At 37.6% G+C, this 19,455-nt stretch overlaps 1 protein-coding gene across 2 annotated transcripts; it reads left to right on the top strand.

Moving 5' to 3' along the window:
* The first annotated feature begins 8,038 nt into the window (after window positions 1-8,038).
* LOC103712724 (putative WRKY transcription factor 31) lies at window positions 8,039-10,871 on the top strand. 2 transcript variants are annotated; one of them, XM_088705152.2, is made up of 6 exons: window positions 8,039-8,487; window positions 8,601-8,694; window positions 8,841-9,002; window positions 9,087-9,509; window positions 9,601-9,714; window positions 9,819-10,871. In XM_088705152.2, exons 1-6 carry the CDS (start codon window positions 8,405-8,407, stop codon window positions 10,476-10,478), a joined length of 1,536 nt encoding a protein of 511 aa, XP_088561278.2. In that variant the 5' UTR covers window positions 8,039-8,404; the 3' UTR covers window positions 10,479-10,871. The 2 variants fall into 2 exon arrangements, with proteins under 2 accessions (XP_088561278.2, XP_008797553.3); XM_008799331.5 differs by having other exon boundaries at window positions 8,601-8,699; window positions 9,819-10,868.
* The last annotated feature ends 8,584 nt before the right edge of the window (window positions 10,872-19,455 follow it).

Below are 19,455 nucleotides of genomic sequence, written 5' to 3'. Positions count from 1 at the left end.
GGCTCAGGTGGTACATGGTAAGTATAGATTTAATGGATGCTGGTACAATTATGTGATGCCTCAAAAATGTTCTTACATTTGGAAGAAGATGGTGGTTGCTGCCCCTATGGTGCAATTCCAATCTGCATACATGGTCCCTTGGTCATGGATCCCGGGTTAATATAATAAAGGACCCTTGGTGCTCTAATGTACCACTGATTACATGGCCAACTTACATAAACATGAATCTGAATGTTATGGATATGCAGGTGGCATCTTTAATTACTGCTGATAGATCATGGAATAAAGCTAGTTTGGCCACATTATTCTCAGCTGATACGATGAGCCTTACATATTCTATTCCATCATCAAGGGGAAGTGGGCCGATCAGCCGACCCTTACAAATTCTATTGTATTCAAGGGGAAAATGGGCCGATCAACAGAACCAGGTACTCCTTTACCTTTTAGTGCTATATGGAACTTATTAGTGCCACATAGGGTTAAAGTTTTTTGTTGGAAATTTCTATGGAGCAAACTACCATGTAAGCAGATGTTCCATAGAAGAGGTATCATAAATGCGAATCATCTCAAATGTGATCTGTGTTCAGATCAAGAACTGGATTGCGCGCATATATTTTTAGCTCAAAATTGTTGGCAGCTGCTATCAAGATGGGCTGGTTGGGCTGTCAATCTGAACTCTTTGCCGGCGTTGAGTTTTTATATAACCAACACCATGGTAGAGAATAAGATCAGATCCCAAATAGCCCTCTTGATCTGGAGGCTGCGGACGGCGAGAAATGAAAGGGTATTTCAGTATAGCATCGTTTCCCCTGTGCAGCTAGTAAGATCAGTTTATATTTACTGGAAAGATACTAATGCAGCTTATGATATGAACTCCTTCAATCCACATTCAAGGTACTACCAGTGCAGTCTTCATAATTGGGCATCGCTGCTGTTTCTAGTAGTATTGCTGTTGTTTTCCTTGCAGCTTCCGTTGTTGCTGGAACTATGTGGTATGGTTCAGCAACTATCCCAATCGAATTATTTAGTCCCACTCGTTATCAGTGGGATCGGGCATAATCCGCGGAAACTATTCAATGGCTGCCCCCACCCATGGGTGTTTTGAAGGTAAATTTTAATGGTTCGCTGTTAAATGGTCAGCTTCTGTAGGGTTTGTAATCAGAGAAGCTAATGGCACGCTACTATGGACTGCTGGTAAAAGATTTCTTACCTTATCTATTCCTTTTGCTGAACTCCCAGCTGCTTGGGAAGGGATCAAAAATGCAATATTACGGTTTCAGACTTCACACTTGTGGCTAGAGGGCGATTCAGCTACAGTGATAACATGGATTAATTCAGGAGTGACACCTAAAGTCCAAGCTAATTCTTTTTTAAATGATATCTTGCGGTGGAAAAGAAGCTTGTTTACTTTTAAAGCCACCCATATCCCTAGAGAAGGTAATAGGGCAGCGGGGAAGGCAAGAGCACATGAATTTGAAATGGATGGAAACCATCAATTACCTTTGGATCTTAGGAGTGTTTTGATGTCAGAAGCTTATGGTGCAACTTATGTAAGACATTAGTTGCTTTCAGGTTACGCCTCCTACTAGTAAAAAAAAAAAAGAAGCTATTTTTCACCGATGGTAGATTCCAGCACTCCGGAACTGTCGAACTTGCTGGTTTGGTCCGGCAAGGATTGACGTGATGATTTGCTGCATTTCTCGGTTATATCTAAGATTCAGATTGGTATAGATCAAATCTGATCTTAGTTTTATCTAAAGAGAGTTTTTTTTGAGAAATTTTTTTTTTTAAGAGAATTGAAATGCGATTTGGTGGGTCGCAAACTGCTACTACTGTTAGTACTATTATTATTATGACTTTTATTTTTTATTCTTTTGCTATTCAAGACTTTTATTTTTCTTTTGCGACGTCATTCTTCACATGTCAACTAGTTGGAGAAAAACCAACCCATAGTAGGCGTCCAATATGTGGTAGTTTGGCAATTGAAAATTGAGATGGAAATAAAACCTTAACCACCTGCATCACTATTTAATAGCATGGTAAAATGTCTGGCTATTTGATAACATAGTATTGCATCATGTTTAATAGCATAGTTGAAAATCTTGTTGTTTAATAACATAGTAAAAAGTCTTGAGAACATGGACTAGGAGGGGCTTACTCTGGCTGTCATACTTTGCCCTAGCAGTCATAGACTTTGGGTGTATGTCTTTATAATTTATCATTAGATATATTTGTGCAACTAATCAAAAGAAATTGACGTGGGATTCTGTAGCCTTGCAAATTGCTTCCACCTAAAAATCTTTGACGGCGGCGCGACCTCCAATTCACACCCTCGTTAAATTTAATTATGCCTACCATGCTCTTTCTCATGCATAGCTCGCTTCAGTAATCTGAAGACCCACGAAAGTGCGGAAAAGCTTCCCAATGACCCGTTTCGCACTGCCTGCGGATTAACCTCACCATCGTGTAAATATAGAGGTACCTCACCTACGCAGAGGTTAAAAATTTACTTAACTTGTTTAATTTGTTTTTTATAACTTAACTTGTTTAATAAATAGGTTATGCAGATTGGATGGGTTACCTATTTAATAAATATGTTAGGTTTAGGTTTAAATTTTTAATTTATTTAATAAACAGGTCGGATTTGGGTTGATAAATTTTTGACCTAACTATCGTCCAACCTGATGCATACTCAACCCAACTCGATCTAATTGCCACCCATATTAAGCATAACCATATTTATTCTGAATAGATACGGAAACAAATCATATATTAGCAAAAAAAATAAATGATTTCGATATAAGTTGGATATTTTTTGGACAAAAAATAATATGAATTTTTATACTATATAAGTTGGATATTATTTGGATATAAATTATTTTTTAATAGAATTTAATGATATAAATTAATATTTATTGTATAACTATAAGGATAGAAACCAAATTTTCTATGCAGGTTGCACACATGATATATAAGTTAGGATCCAAGGCATAATTATTAAACCTACATCGAGACAGACCTGGTCATTCAGGTCCGATCGGCCTCTCTATTAAAATATTAAAAATTTAAAAATAATTTAAAATAAAAATATATAAAGATACTAGTAAAATTTTATATCAAATACTAACAATGCTCTTTAATTATAGCATAAATAAATAATCATGAATTGCCTATTTTTAGAGATATTATAAGAAAATCATGTATAAATATAGGAACACAGAGAAGTTAGTAATATTATAAAAATTATTCTCAATAAAGTTTTGAATAAATTGACATTAAATATAAAATCAAAATTATAATATAATTTTATGAATTAATTTAATATGTTATTATTAATATTTTATATAATCATCACATTATCTTATAATGTATTATTTGATAACTAATATACTTTTTTAATGCAATTTTTTTTATAGTTCTTATTTTATTTATAATTTTAATATTTTTACTCCTTTTTTATTGCTATAATTCTAAATATATGTACATAAATTTAGAATTGCATGAAATTTTTAAATATAAATATTTTTATATTAAATAAGTATTTTATTTTTTTAATACTGAATAAATACTTTGAATAAATATTGAATATTAATCATTTTGTTAGTCGATTTGAATTTACATGCGCAACTGGCACGATAATAAAAGAAAAATAAAAGTCTCTCGAATCTTTCTCATAAACATATTATATCATAAACAATAAAAAAAGTATACTCATTTTTTACTTTTTTATGAAACAGAAATGAGTTATTTTATAAAAACAATGATCAAATATAAGATATCATAATATACATCAAATTTGTATTTAAGGATCTGAAATTTTATGAAATAAGTAAACTACATATATAGAGTAAAAATCATGTTGTAGTTTGGTGGTTAAGCACTTGTTGTAGAGTCAACGGTCATTGGTCTGCGATGTCAATATTCCTTTTTTCTCACTTTTTGTTTGAAAGAAGTGGCTATATACAGCGACTGTAGATGTATATGGCACAATACAAGACACAAAAGATGGGATAGCTCGTGGCTGTTCAAAGTGATCAAGATCCAGCCACAAGCTCCTTCCAAACTTCTTATTAAACTTCAAAATGGCTTTTTATCCCCTTTATACCCCATCAATTTTTGGCGTTAATTGCTAGCTCTTTGGAGAAAAGCAAGCTCTAATAGTACTTTAAGTCATCACCACATTGTTGGCAATGGAGTAATGGATGATAACAGGCGAAGATTGTTGGGTGTTTTAGATTAGGTGCAATGTTAATTTCTCTCAGGAGGTCCAGTGAAAAATAATGATGTTTGGGTCGATGCTATTCATGTGCAGGTAGCATGTGCTTAATAAGCCCAGATTTTATCAGCAAAATCTGAAGTCACGTAAAAGATATGCACGCTCGCGTTCAAATTGTTAGCATGTAGAAATATTGTTACAAAAGCTTATCCTTACAAAAATCTTTCTGAGATTAGAGATAAATTACACTTACACCTCATAGTATGAAAAACATATACCTAGCTTCTTGGCATTTATTTTCATCCAATACTTTAATTCATAACGCAACAAAATGTTAGTCAAACTATTAACTTCAAATGAGATCTAAATATCATGTTAGAATTATTTTTTAAAATGACCAAAATAACTTTATCTAATATAACGACCACCTAAAGACATAAGAAAATGTATATATCCTCCTCATTCAGAGATAATTTTGATTTTTCACATGATGTAAATAGATTCACTAACTCCATTAATTTAATTGGGTGTAAGTATAGGTTTTACAAACTATCGGGTGTAAGTATAATAAACATAAACCTTAAAAAAAAATTTGTAATTTATTCTAAAATTTAGGATGGTGCAGGAGGTATTTAATTTATTTCTTTAATTTTCTGTTGGTGCCAACGTCGTCAGCTATCAAAATATATTCTTAAATTCTTTGTTTTTTTTCTTTTTAACTCTTTTGTGCTAGAAGAGATAGAGGCAATGGGTGATGCAACATTAGCGAGGACAGGTGCAGCCATTAGCGACCCTACCAGTTTGGTAAGCTCGCACTTTCTCTCAACAACCATCTTCTACCATGCAATGGATCTGCCATGCAATGGGATGAGTTGTTCCCCGCGCTTGCCCATGACTCCTTTTCAGGCCCCACTCCACCGTGACACCCTACACCTTCTAAACATGAATCTTTCCAAGTCTTTTCTTCCTTTCAGCTTTTTTGGCCGTTTCTGTTCATCCAATGGCTACTGAAATTTGAAGACAGGGCTCCTTTTCACCCCTCTTTGGAATTATTAATGGACCACTGTCTGTCTTTTATCAACGCGGAGCCTTTCCAATCCTTTTTCCATGCATATTACCCAATCTCACAGTCCATCTGTATTGGACCGTGCAAAAACTCTAGTATTAAGAGAGAGAGAGAGAGTCAAAAGTTCAGAACCGGCTGGCCTTGGCTCTCCTTGCTTTGGATGGAATGAGAAGATGGCTTGTGTAAACGTTTACTGGCCGTAGTCTGGTCTCGTGTCTCTCCTGTCCTTTGAATGCCAACTAAATTAATCGGAGATTAAGATATAGAATGGTACTATCCACGAACCTGAGAGGAAATTACATGGAAGAAGCCGTGCTTCAAGACTTGAGGAGTTACCGACATATTTCTGATAATGGAGTAGCACGCGTTTCATGTGGTCAATCTGACAGGTGGCCTTTGACCGACTTTTATGATCCTTCGATATTACGGCATGTCCGTAGCCATGAGTTTAGATTAATCCTGACAACCAAGGCAGCTGGCAGGGTCAAAAACGAGCATCTAGTCATCAAACCTTTTTCCTTTTTTTTTTTAATGCTAGGAAAACACTAGGCATATGCTATTCTCAATTCCATCAACGAATTGCCTACTACAATTGGCTTTTATCAGTATTTACTTGGTAACATGGAGAAAGAGATAAAAGTCAAGGATAGAACTTTGAAAACGCCTACTTAATTATATTTACATAATTTCTTTACATCACTTCTCTCTCTACAAATATGAACTCTTGAAAATATCTTATAGTAGATTTTTTTTTTTTTTTGAAAAATTGTATACTACAAGATTATGAGATTTTAAGATCTTACATGTTTTTTAAAATTAAAAGAAACAATTTTGCAGATTGGTTCTATTGGTTTTGGTAGTTAAATGGAGTTCTTGGAGGTCCAAAAATGTACATGCATGGATACATACATATTTTGACAATACAGAAGTACAAGTTAGATTATATTTTGTGATAATAAAATCAAAGGCATCACTGAATAGAAGGCAAATTAAGTCCATAATATGTTGACATAGTCATTTTTTTATTGATATTCATGAGTGTTGTATAAGGTTGAATAGGACTAAAAATAAAATCAGATATTTGAATATGGATTGGATAATTCTTTATCTATATCTATTTTTATTTTTTTAATAGATATGAATACCGATTTGGATATTAGTCATATACTAATATTCGTATCAATATTCAGATAGATTTGGATATAAAAATGGATCCCGATAAATATTATCCGGCCCATTTTCACATCTAAGTTCTATAAAAAAATTGAAATCATTGAATTAAGAAATTATAGTTAGAGATAAATATTAGAAAACTATATATTTTTTTAGAAGTTTTACCATTCCCAAATCTTCTTCTTTTAATGACCAAATCTCAGCTTATTACCTAAAGATATTTCTTAGTCAAATAATATATATTTTCAGCTGAAAAATAGATGTCATACATATAATAACCCCTAGACCTGCTAGCTTCCAGCCTGGCCACCTCCTCCGACAAAAAAAGGGGGAAAAAAACAAGAGAGACTTAACCTATATTATTGTACGATCTCACATGGCATTTTATACTAACTATCCTTTTGGATTATATCATTTTTATTTTTTTATATTTATCTTAAGAACCAAGCCCGGGAAACATCTCAAACTATTCGAACTTAGATATTTTGATCAACCAAAGAAGCAATATAATTTTGAATTTGAAAAACTTCTAAACCTATTGCAAACCAAATTTGACTTCTAGAGAAAGTTTGTCTCTTAGATGGAGATAGATAGATAGATAGATAGAGAGAGAGAGAGAGAAAGAGAGTTTCATTACTAAACATGTGGATGTTTTACAATCTGCTGGAGATATTTCTACTGGGAGCTTAGGGCTTTTTAATAAGCGAATTTGTCTGTCAATGAAACCATGTTGTATTGCTTGCAAGTGAACATGAAAATATAAACTCGCATAGACGTCCATTACAATCTCCAAGCATTCATCAGCCAGGTTAGCTCAGTATTTGACTGCCTCACATAACAAGATGTCTCCTCCACATAAATTGGGACACAGTTTTGGCTGCAGTTCCATGACATCATATCTCCAGTTTCGCTAATTGTAAGTTAGTTTATTTTGGCAATTAGTATCTGCTCTAGTAGACTAGACGATCCTAAAATCTACCATGCTTTGAATCGTCAATTGAATCCACCGTAGCTGCATCACCGCTGGTCCACAAATTCCATGGTCTTTGAATTAGAAAGACCAGCGTATATATGAACGGGACACGGAATAATTCCGGCTGCTTCATTCCAGTCCCCTCTCACGTTTCCCGTCAACCAGTTGAACCCCCCATTCAGCCCGAAAGAGTCAAAAAGATGGCAAAAATACACGCAAACGTGGCGACCTCTGAAACGCCCCTCACCGCCGCGCCTCGCGCTCCCAATCCCGCATCCCCGTCCTACGTGGCACCCCTATCGGAGGTCGCACCGCCGGTCCAAGCGGTGGAAGGGTTGGATGCCAGCGCGCTCCGGTCACCTCTCGATCCCGTCCTCCGCCGTCGGTTCAGATCATCGGTGGGACCAGTCAGACCGGTTGACGGGTTCTCACTCGTGGGACTCGCCGGCCCTACCGGACCACGGTGCACTTACCACCCATATCCGACGTCCCGTCCTTTTGCCGTGTGTCCTGTCCCACGCCGGATACTGCCACGTGTTCCCGACGTACGAATCGCGTCACTGCTACAAGTTTCCGTCTTCCTTCTTGGCTCTCCTCCCTCTTTTTATTCGGATCCTCGTTGCACCAGTGAAAGACTTCTTCAGTCTCTCGCACCTCCATTTTATCTCTCCTACTCTTCTTCTTCTTCTCCTTCTTCTTCTCTCTCTCTCTCTCTCTTCTTCTCTTTCTTCTCTCTCTCTCTCTCTCTGTGTGTTAAGGATGGACAAAGGCGGCGGTGGATTGAGCTTGGGGACTTCAAGTGACTCGGCTGGGTTCAAGACTGGTGGTGTGATGGACTCGTTCCTTGGTGGAGGTCTGAAGCAGAAGAATGGCTCGATGGGGTCTGGACATCACTTTCCGATGAGTCTCGGCTTCCACGAGGAGCCGGAGGGTGGGGAGAATAGGAGGGTAGTCGGTGAGATGGATTTTTTCTCAGATGACAGAAAGGAACGAGCACGACCGGACTCGGATCTTAGTGTGCCTAAACTTTGCGTCAAGGAAGAAGATCTCACCATTAATGTTAGTGAAATATTGCTGTTTTTTTTTTTTGAAAGTTTTCTCCCTATCTAATTGACACCAGATTTTTTTATTCAATTATTCATCTAATTTTTTCTTCGTTAATTATATCGTAGATGGGTTTGCACCTTCTTACGACCAACACTAGAAGCGATCAATCAACGGTGGATGACGGGCTGTCACCCAATGAGGAGGATAAAGAGAGCAAGGGTGAGGTTAGGATCTCTCTCCATACATCTTTTATTTTTAATATGAACAACTGTTCTCTTTTTAAAAAAAATTAAGAACAGCTGTTTCTTTTAATTCATGCGATTTCTTTAAGATCAATGTTTTTTCCTTTTCTTTTGGAAAATTAGTTGGCAGCAGTGCGAGCCGAGCTAGGGCGCATGAACCAAGAGAACCAGAGGCTCAAAGGCATGCTAGTCCACGCGACAAACAACTATAACTCCCTCCACATGCATTTCATCACACTGATGCAGGAGAGGAACCGAAGAAATGGAAGCCCACAAAGCCATGAGGTAGGCCTTTATGAGATAATACACCCATATTGCCTCAGTTAGCATAAGATTCGAGCACAAGTTAATCTGCAGATCTTTCATTAGGTCAGTGGTGATCAAATGGGCGATAAGCGAAACGAACATGAAGACGCCATTGCGCCAAGACAGTTCCTTGATCTTGGACCAGTCTTATTGGCCGACGAGGCTTCCCACTCTACAACAGAAGGTGGAAGCCGGGATCGGTCCGCATCACCGCCTAACAATATGGAAGTGATGCCAATCGATGACAGCCTAAAGAAGGCCAGCAACGGCAAGGAGATAGTCAGAATCGATCGCGAGAGATCTGATGTCAGGGATATAAGACCTACGTTTAGAGAGGAGTGCCCTGCTGATCGAGGGTCTGAAGGCTGGGTCCCCAACAAAGCACCCAAATTATCCCCTCCAAAGAGTACTTCCGACCAGCAAGCCCAAGAAGCCAGCATGAGGAAGGCTCGTGTGTCAGTCCGGGCACGGTCCGAAGCACCCATGGTAAAACTATATGAAGAACCTTGTAATGAGTAGTTTAATTACGATCACTTGGTTCAGACAAATTAATTTGTATCCATTTGCGTTCTTTTAGATCACTGATGGATGCCAATGGAGGAAGTATGGACAGAAGATGGCAAAGGGAAACCCTTGTCCCCGAGCCTACTACCGGTGCACCATGGCCGCCGGGTGTCCGGTTCGCAAACAAGTAACGATGATTGTCATCTAGTCCCGATCCATTAAAATCTTAAGACAATAGAATAAGTGCATGAGGACTCATTCATGCTATATATGTTGCTGCCACCCTGATAGGTCCAAAGGTGCGCGGAGGATCGATCGGTCTTGATAACAACCTACGAAGGGAATCACAACCACCCACTCCCCCCGGCAGCCATGGCGATGGCATCAACCACTTCCGCGGCGGCAAACATGCTCTTATCTGGATCCATGTCAAGCACCGACGGGCTGATGAACTCCAATTTCCTTGCAAGAACTATGCTGCCATGCTCGTCGAGCATGGCCACGATATCAGCATCAGCTCCGTTCCCCACCGTGACCTTGGACCTCACACACCCTCCCGATGCTAAGTTCCAGAGGCCATCAACCCAATTCCAGGTCCCATTTCCAAATGGTGCTCCTGGTCTCGGCTCGACACCACATACTTCTTTGCCACAGGTCTTCGGGCAGACGCTCTTCAACCAGTCGAAATTCTCAGGGTCTCAGATGTCGGCCGCCAGCGACGGCGACCAATTTTCACATCCAAAGCCACAATCCTTGCAGCCGTCGTCTCTGGCTGATACGGTGAGCGCTGCAACGGCAGCCATCACGGCGGATCCCAACTTCACTGCTGCACTCGCAGCTGCCATCACCTCCATAATTGGTGGCGGCGGCGGCGGCGGCAGTGGCAGCGGGGCTGCCCAAACAAGCAGCAACAACAACAACACTAGCGATAACAAGACGGGCGATAAATGAATTATATTCCATTGCCCATGTTTTTCTTTTTTTTCTGAGAGTTTCTTTTGGTCCTAATTCCTTTGATCCATAGAAAATGGAAAATGAAATTATATATGCAGTTATTTTTGGTATAATTTGATGCAGCTGGTATGGTCAGGAAAGGCCCCTTTTTTGGATTTGTGGGGAAAAAAGTTAAGGACATAAGATCCCACGTAGTTATTTTTCTTTTCTGATTTAATTATCATTTTAGGAGATGGGACAAAGACAGAGTTGCGTTCTTTTCTTAGCACTGGATTTCTGTAAGAATGAGGACGCGAGGGAGATGTTCTTGAGGTCTAGGTGCTCTATTTTTCGGATTTTTTTTTTTCTGAAAAAAATAAGAGGGGGGAGCGAAAAACCACCCGCGTGGCAGCTTCGATTGGGCCTCCCTTCTATCAAAAAATATTTGATACAGGTCGCAAGTTTCCGCGTGCCCTCTCCGATCCGTGGGTTATTCCACGTGTGAGTATGTCACTTCAGCACCATCTCAGTACCAGCTAGACCAAATGGTGGTCCATTGAGCGTGTCTGAAGTGGAGGGGTATCTGGCTCTTATATTTAATTGCCGGCTGCCGGGTGGGTTTGGTCCGCGGGGTGGAAATTCGCCTGGCGGCGATGGGAACGTAATGGAGAGGGACAGGGATATGGTCCCATGCACGTGAAACGCGGGGACGAGACGTGGGGTTTAACACGGAAATTCTCACTCGGACCCCAACGTGCATGCCACGGTCAATAAATTTATATTCTTGTCCAATAAATAATTTTTTTTATTATAGTTTTGCAATATATACACATATATCTTTTTGGCAGGATGATAGATTTTGATCCTAGTGCGAGATGGATGGTATATTAAACAAATCTACACCGAGTATTCAAAATATGTGCTCAAGGAGTTCAGTAAATATGTAACATTGCCATCTCATATCTAAATTCAACAGCAATAGTATCTAAGTACTTCTAAATGTTCAAAGTCTTATATTTAGATCCAGTGCAAAAGTGTATCTTTCTGTTAGAAAAAAAAGTCCGATCTTCTTTCATGAAATCATTATTGAAAATTAGTTTGTTGTCCAATTGAAATTATTTGCTTTCATAAATTCCAGCGGCAAGTTGGTTAAACTTCTAAAAAGTTTGCTTTTTAATTGAAAATAGTTTCCAAGCCGTGAAGGACCGTGTATTCCATTAAAATAGAACTATGTGCTAGGTAGCATGGAAAAGGAGGCCAATGATAGAGTAAACAAACTGCGGGTTCTGGTGCCATATGTTCCAAGTATGAGTAACATTGAAGTTTTAAATAAAAAAATATTTTTTTCCCTAACCTTTAATTATTTTAAATATTTTAAAATATCTTTTTGTGAGACTAAAGAGAAGAGTTATGACTCTTCAAAAAAGAATATTGATTTCCGAAAAGATACAGTATTTCCAAAATATTACGTATTTTTAGAGCCATCGCGTCTCTTCGGTTTTTCGGATAGAGTATATAAATAGATTCCCCCGAGATTAATTCAAAAACAATTCGATCTCTCTTCTTCTCACTAGTACTCTGTCTCTCGAGATAGATAGAGAGTTTTCACTCTTCAACTTTCTGCTTGCTATCTTTTCTTCTTTTCTGAGTCTCTGAAGGAGTCGATTGGGTCAAGCTTCCCAATGATTGTGCTCATTAGAGGAGGATCGGGTTAAACCGGGTTATTATACTTTGAGAACGAGATCACCGCAAAACTGCAGGGGCGAATCATGTTCTTAGGGTAGTGTATATCACTCGCCTCAATTCTAGTAAGTTCTTTTCTATCTTCTGATTTTTTTTAGTAAATTATTCATTTATAATACTTTAATAAAATAAATATATAGCAGCTGTTAGATAAAATATTTTCAACACTAAGTCTAGCAACTCAAGCAGCCTATTTGGCCTGTGAGTAGATATTTCACTCTCCTCGGTACCCTAACAAGTCACATATTTGATCTCGGTTTTTGCTATAACCCCTGCTGTTCTATCTTTTATTAGAATTGTAAAATTCTCTTCTTTTCTCCAAAGATTACAATTACTATTAATGGTTACCTAAAAAGATAATTATAATAATATTAAGGTCGAGTCTCAAAAGAAAGTTTTCTTGCTCTTCTTGGCATCTTCATCTCTCCTCTTATTGCATGCCTCTGAATCTATTTATCAGGTTCATGTGGAATAACTAAAGGAGTTATGCAGGAACTAGATGTATAATACGGGTTGAGACAGCTATGCTAGCTGATGCAGCTGGTATAGTCAGAAAAGGCCCCTTTTTTTGGATTTGTGGGAAAAAAAAATTAAGGAAATAAATCACACGTAGTTATTTTCTTTTTTATTTTAAATATCATTTTAGCAGATGGGAGAAAGGCAAAGTTGCGTTCTTTTCTTAGTACTGGATTTCTGTAAGAATGAGGACGCGAGGGAGATGTTATTGGGGTATAGAGATGTTCTATTTTCGGCCTTCTTTATCGGGTGGGTTTGGTCCGCGGGGTGGAAATTCGCCCGGCGGCGATGGGAACGTCATGGGGAGAGACAAGGAAATTAATGGTCCCATGCACGTGGGGTTTTACACGGAAATTCCCACTCGGACCCCAACGTGCATGCTACGGTCAATAAATATATATTCTTGTCGAATAAATAATTTTTTTATTATGGTTTATTTTGATCCAAGTACGAGATGGATGGTAGATTAAACAAATCTATACCGAGTATTCAAAATATGCATGTGCTCAAGGAGTTCAGTAGATCCATCTCATGTCTAAATTCGACAGCAAAAGTATCCAAGAACTTCTAAATGTTCAAAGTCTTATATTTAGATCCATTAAAAAAAGTACATCTTTTAGTTAAAAAAAATCTGTTCTTCTTATTAGCCTAGATGTACAAATATAATTGATAAATCAATAATTCAATATTTCTAATATTTATAAACAGTAAATAAAATAAAAAATAAATTATTTACTTGACAATAAAATAATAAAATGAAGAAATGAAAAAAGATGACATGTAGATCAAAGCACGCTGATGCGCAGAAAAGTTTATGCCCCCCACACGGGTCCACTGGTACAGATCTCCTAAAAATACGACGACCTAGTACAGAATCACGTCTTTCCCATTAGTGCACCTTCAGAAAAGGGAGAAGAGTACGTTCACACTTGCAGATAGCTCAAAAGAAACTCAAAAAAATAATGAGGAGAAGTGCATAAGAATAAATTAAAATGATTCCTAAAGCTCTTTATATAGGCTAGTGGGCCACCTAAAAAAAGGCAACAGATGCATCAAAAAAGCAGACGCGGGCCAAAAGAAGCAAAAGGGCCAAAAGAAGAAAATAGCCTGTTGACGAGGCCCAATCGCGCGAACCGCACGCGATCTATCTCTGGACAAGAGTAAGCCATCTAAGACTATTGGATATTTTGGGTGTTGACCTTTCAGCCCGTGCTTGGCTTTGGAGATGCCCATGCTCGTGAGGAACTGGTGATCCAAGTGGGCTATGTCCTCCTCCTCGAGCTAAACATTGGAGAACACGAGCCCGTACTCATAGACGACAGATAGCTCGAGGCTGGATTTGGATAGCCATGAGTGCCAGTCCATGTCTCTAAGTTCTTGCTTGCACTAGATTGGTGATATAGGATTTATAGGAAGGGGAGGAATCGGAGGATGGGGAGGGAGGGGCTCATTATACTCGTATATCTCTTGGTTTCTTGCGTTTTATTAAATAGAGAGGTACTGAGGTTGGACCCAGCTCATTATACACATATGTCTCTTGGTTTTTTGTGTTTTAGAAAATGGAGAGGTGATGAGGTTGGACCCACCCAGCCTTGCTTTAACGAGAGGCTGCCCACAATCCGACGTCTTACGCTTTTGGAACGCTTAAAATCATGAGAAAAGGGGAAGCCATTAGATTATGAGCAGTACTCAGTAGGTATCTGTTGCCCAGTAGATACAACCCAAGAGGGGGGGTGAATTGGGTCTTTTAAGACTTTTAAGCTACTTCTAGTACTTTTTGATTAATTATGCTAAGTTGTATATATGCGCAGTGAAAGTTAAACTTAGCGACAGTTTGATGTATAGAATGTGACTTGATTGAGTATGCTTGCAACTAAAGAATTCGCGGATAATAGTTAAGCAAGCAATTTATCTAAGTGAGTAAGTGTGTGAGTTAGATAATGACAAAAAACATTACAAACACAGCAAACATATAGTGGTTCGGTGCACCCCAGCACCTACATCCACTCCCCAAGACTTCTTGGGAATTTCACTATAATCCTACAGATTACAGTCGGTTGTTTTACAAGCTCACAACCCAACTTGTTGTTTTACGAGCGCACAACGAACTCGGTCGGTTTTTCCAGGCTCACCGACTAGAACCAACCCCGATTGTTTTCCCGGGCTCACAATCAAACCCTTACACGTTGGTTTTACCCTCGGCTCACCAACAAACCTTAATCCCGTTGGTTTTCCCTTTGGCTCACCGACAAACCTTACACCGTTGGTTTTCCCTTTGGCTCACCAACAAATCTTTAACCCCTTGATTCAATCCCTTGATTGAATCAAGTTACAAGATATTAAAACAAAGAATAAAAACAAATCAAAGCTTCTTAAGCAAGCAGATATGACAATATAAACAAATAGAGTAAAGAGAAGCCCTCAAACGAGTTTTGAAGATGGAGGAGCTCGGCTTCTTCTTTACTTGATCCTCCTCTGATTTGGCATGAAGTAGAGGATCCCCGAGGCAGCACACGGATGGAGAGGAAGCTTTCGGATTCACTTGGATGCTCTTCTTCTCTCTATTTCGTTTTGGATGGCCCTTTTGTGCTTGTGGGAGATTTCCTTTGCAATCTCTTTGAGATCTCTTTCCTAGATGATCTCTCCCACTTCCATAAGTTCTCTCCTAGCTCTCTTCTTGTTTTTATAGCTTTAGATGGCGTGGAAACAAGAATATAGCCGTTAGAGACAAAAATAGAGCCGTTGGACACAGTCTGCACTTCCTGACAATATTACCGTTGGGATTGGAGTCGACTCGCGCGATCAGGAGTCGACTCGCCTGTTGCAGGAGTCGGCTCGTGCTTTACTGGAGACGACTCGGCCACTGTTCCAAATTTGAATTAAAGTGCATGCCTTGACTGGGAGTCGACTCGTCTTAACCTGGAGTCGACTCGCCAACTTCTGGAGCTGACTTGGCAATTTCGGAGTCGGCTCATCCACTGAAGTCCGTGGATCCAATTTTGAATTTGATCCACTCGAGTCGACTCGACTGTCCTGGGAGTCGACTCGAATCTCAGAGCCCGAACTCCCGATCCTCTGTCTTTTGGCTCATCCAGTCTTGGAGTCGACTCGAACTTCCTCGGAGTCGACTCGGCTCTCAGTTTCTGAAAGTTGGTCTTCTCCCTTTTGACGTGAAGCTATCGTGGAGTCGACTCGAGCTGTCTGGGAGTCGACTCGAATCTCAGAGGCAGTAATTTGATCTTCTGTCTGTTGATGGTCGCGCAGTCTCGGAGTCGACTCGTGTATTGCGGGAGTCGACTCGAATCTCAGAGTCCATGAAATGCTCTCTGACTTTTTCTTTATGTACCGCTGAGAGTCGACTCTTGCTTTCTTTGGAGTCGACCTGCCAACCATCGGAGTCGACTCGCGTTCCACTGGAGTCGACTCGAATCTCAGACCCGAAAACTGCTCTCTGACTTTTCTGCCTGTGACTCCTAGGAGTCGACTCATACTTCCCCGGAGTCGACTCGGTAAACATTGGAGTCGACTCGAATTCCTCAGGAGTCGACTCGAAGACTATTCTTTTGAATTTTTTCTTTGATTTTACTCCTCCAATTTGAATCCTTTGAACTTTAAGCTTGGGCCAATAAATTGTAGCTTTCTTCCAACTTGAGAGCTTTGGAGGCCTTCTTGTGTTCTCCCAACTTGCTATGTTCCTTGCAAAATAAATATCTTTCTCCTTGCAACATAAACATTAGTATCTATACTTCAAGGTTTTGTGATCATCAAAATCAATCTATGAATCAATCTTTGGGTCATCAATCTCCCCCTTTTTGATGATGACAAAACTTGGAGTATATGCAATATAAAAGATATTGTTTTCTAGAAGTAATACATAGCTAAGTTGCATTAAGTAGAAGACATGTATATTTAAAACATACTTCATGATAATGCTTTTAGATTTAATCAGCTTAACACAATCAACATATTTAAATTAAGCTGATTTGTATTCAATTCAAAGTAATAAAGCATTCTGAGGTATATAGCATATACTTAGATATTTCTCCCCCTTTTTGACAACATCAAAAAGATAGTGAAACATTAAGCACAAAGATCAGAGCAGAACACATCGAGTGTGAATTCAAGAGGTTTTCTAATTTGATACCACAGATAGTTTTCTAATCAAGTGTAGGTGGAATCTTCCTTAGGTTAATTCAAGAAGTACTACAAATGATATTCAAGGAAAAACATGAGTGGAAATCTAACCTTTCTTCACTGAGTATGAAAGCTTGTTCATTTAAGACCTTTTGCCCAATCTATTAAGTATTTTATCAACCATGAGAGCAATTTAATTAATTTTCTTAATGACTTCAAAGTTCTTTTATGATAATAGGAGCATTGGGGCACAAATATCAAAATATACATTCATGCAATTTTTGATACATCTTAGAGCTCTTTTAAAGACTTTCTTTTATTTCTTTAGAAAATAAGCACAATTTGATACATAAAATAATGAATTTGCACAAAATTGAAGTTCCAAAAAGCAAGCCAATTAGAGCTCATTAGTGAAGTTCCAAAAATAGATTTTCTAAGAGATACTCAAGAAAATTTAACACATTATTCTCCCCCTTTTTCATTAAATTAGAGGCTCTTAAGATTTGCAATTTGGTTCAAGAGTGATGCATGAGATATACTAACCAAATAACACGCCTCAAGGTGTATCATACAGATTTTCAGATTTAAATTTCAGATGATACATATTGGAGAGTATTCGAATCACTTTTCATTTAGTGTTCTTTCTCTCTCCTTTAGTTATAGATTTATGCGACTAAGTTCCATAAGACCTCTTCTTCTGAAATTTTCTTTCTCCCCCTCAATTGATCATTCCATTTAAGAGTTTAGAATCCTAAGATAATGTTCAATAAGGTTGTCAATCTCAAAACTATATTTTCTATAAGTTTCAGCTTATTTTTACAAGACTCAAGGTTTGAGATAAGACAACCTTTATAGAACTCATCTCAAGGTAATTAAAGCGTGTCTTGTAATATAAGGAGGTTCATCAAAATCAATCTATAAAATTCAAAGTATGCATCAAAATAAAGTGTCTTTGGGATAGGATACTGAATATCTAAAGCTCCCCCTCAAAAGATGCATTCTTCTTTAATCATTTTAAATTGTTGAATTTCAGATTTTAGTGATAAACGTGAATAACACTGAAATTCTGTAATATCGAGAATGTAGAGTAATCTAGTATTATTCCAAAATTTGTAGTAATTACTCTTTCTAATCCTTTACGAACAAGTTATGCTTTCTCTTAATCTTAGAGAAAATGTATAGAAATATTAATCAGAAAATGATTCATTTGAAGCTCAATTTCTTTCAAAAGCATTTACATTTTCTTTCTTTTAGAGTCATTTGAGTGAACTGAAATATTTCTAGTTTTAAGATCATTCACTCTATTGATGGAAGTCTTTAATAATGTAGGAGAGAAAAAACATATAGATGATCATTGAAGTATATCTATTTATAGATCTCAATTTCTTAATTATAGTTTTTCTGCAATGGATACATGAAGCATAATAAATCTTTTTAATATCAAAATAAGATCATATATTTAGAAATTTTTGTTTGCAATCAAGATCATCGAAAGACACATCATTTGGACCAATATTAGTACACTTTGAAGATAAGAAATGATATGTTTCGGATGCGTATCGGAGCAATCAACCAAAGGCATCAGAATTAATTCTGTTTTTCTTACATTAAGATTTTATTTAGAAATCATATTGAGTCTAAGCTTGTATACAAAATCAGATTCTGAATTACATAGGATTTTCAATTGAGGCTTTCAAAATCATAATTTGAGATATGTATCTTCCACATTATAGCTCATCTTAAATCATTAAGATTGAAAACGCATATTTCAATAACATTAGAGCACTTTCAGAATCTTTGTATTTAATTTTGAGTTTTGATACAAAATGGAGGATATTTTAACAAGTATTAGGATATTATGTATCAAAGTTAGGCAAGTAGAAAGATAGATCAAGATTAATTCATTCTGCCTAAATAGAGATATCTTTCTCTTCTCCTTTTTACAAATTTATTTAACTTTCAGATTTTAAAGATGATTGTGAACGACAAATCTGAAATTTCTTTTCAATAATACCCAAAAATTTATGCAGTATTTCAAACATTCAATTATCTAAGCATGGAGCATTACAAAATATTGAGAACCCATAATTCAAAACATCATACCATATGCACACTATATTAAGTGTTAAAATAATAAGAACAAGCATGTCAAGGATCAAAATCAATTCTTTTCAAATAAACTCCTCCTATTTAAATATTATCTTGCATTGATTTCATCCTTAAATTATGTTTTCAAGTGATAAAAAAAACTTGATTCTTCTTATATATTTTCATTTACTTTGTCTTTCATTTTTACTTTCTTATGCTCTATACTCTATTTGCTCCCTATCCGGTGGAGTTGGGAAGGGGCACGAGGTACTACCACTAGCCTCCCTCTTGTGCCGTCCCTAATATGCCCTATACCGAATAGTTGGGTCAAATAGTGCCGGGTACTACCACTAGCCTCCCCATTGGCACCATCCCTATGATGAGCAATATAGAAAGTTTAAAATGTTTACTTCAAAACCTCCCTGTTTAAGTGTAATTAATTATGGATTTTATTCCTTCCAAAAGAATGCTCACACAAGTCTCACAAATGTGTCGAATATATTAAGTTTGTTTT

Source organism: Phoenix dactylifera, chromosome 1, assembly GCF_051530095.1.
Source record: "Phoenix dactylifera cultivar Ajwa chromosome 1, Ajwa_hap1_PhDact_Kaust_v1.1, whole genome shotgun sequence".
NCBI classification, from domain to species: Eukaryota; Viridiplantae; Streptophyta; class Magnoliopsida; order Arecales; family Arecaceae; genus Phoenix; species Phoenix dactylifera.
The sequence above is the reverse complement of the archived record's forward strand: the minus strand, read 5'-3'. Positions and strand labels throughout refer to the sequence as shown.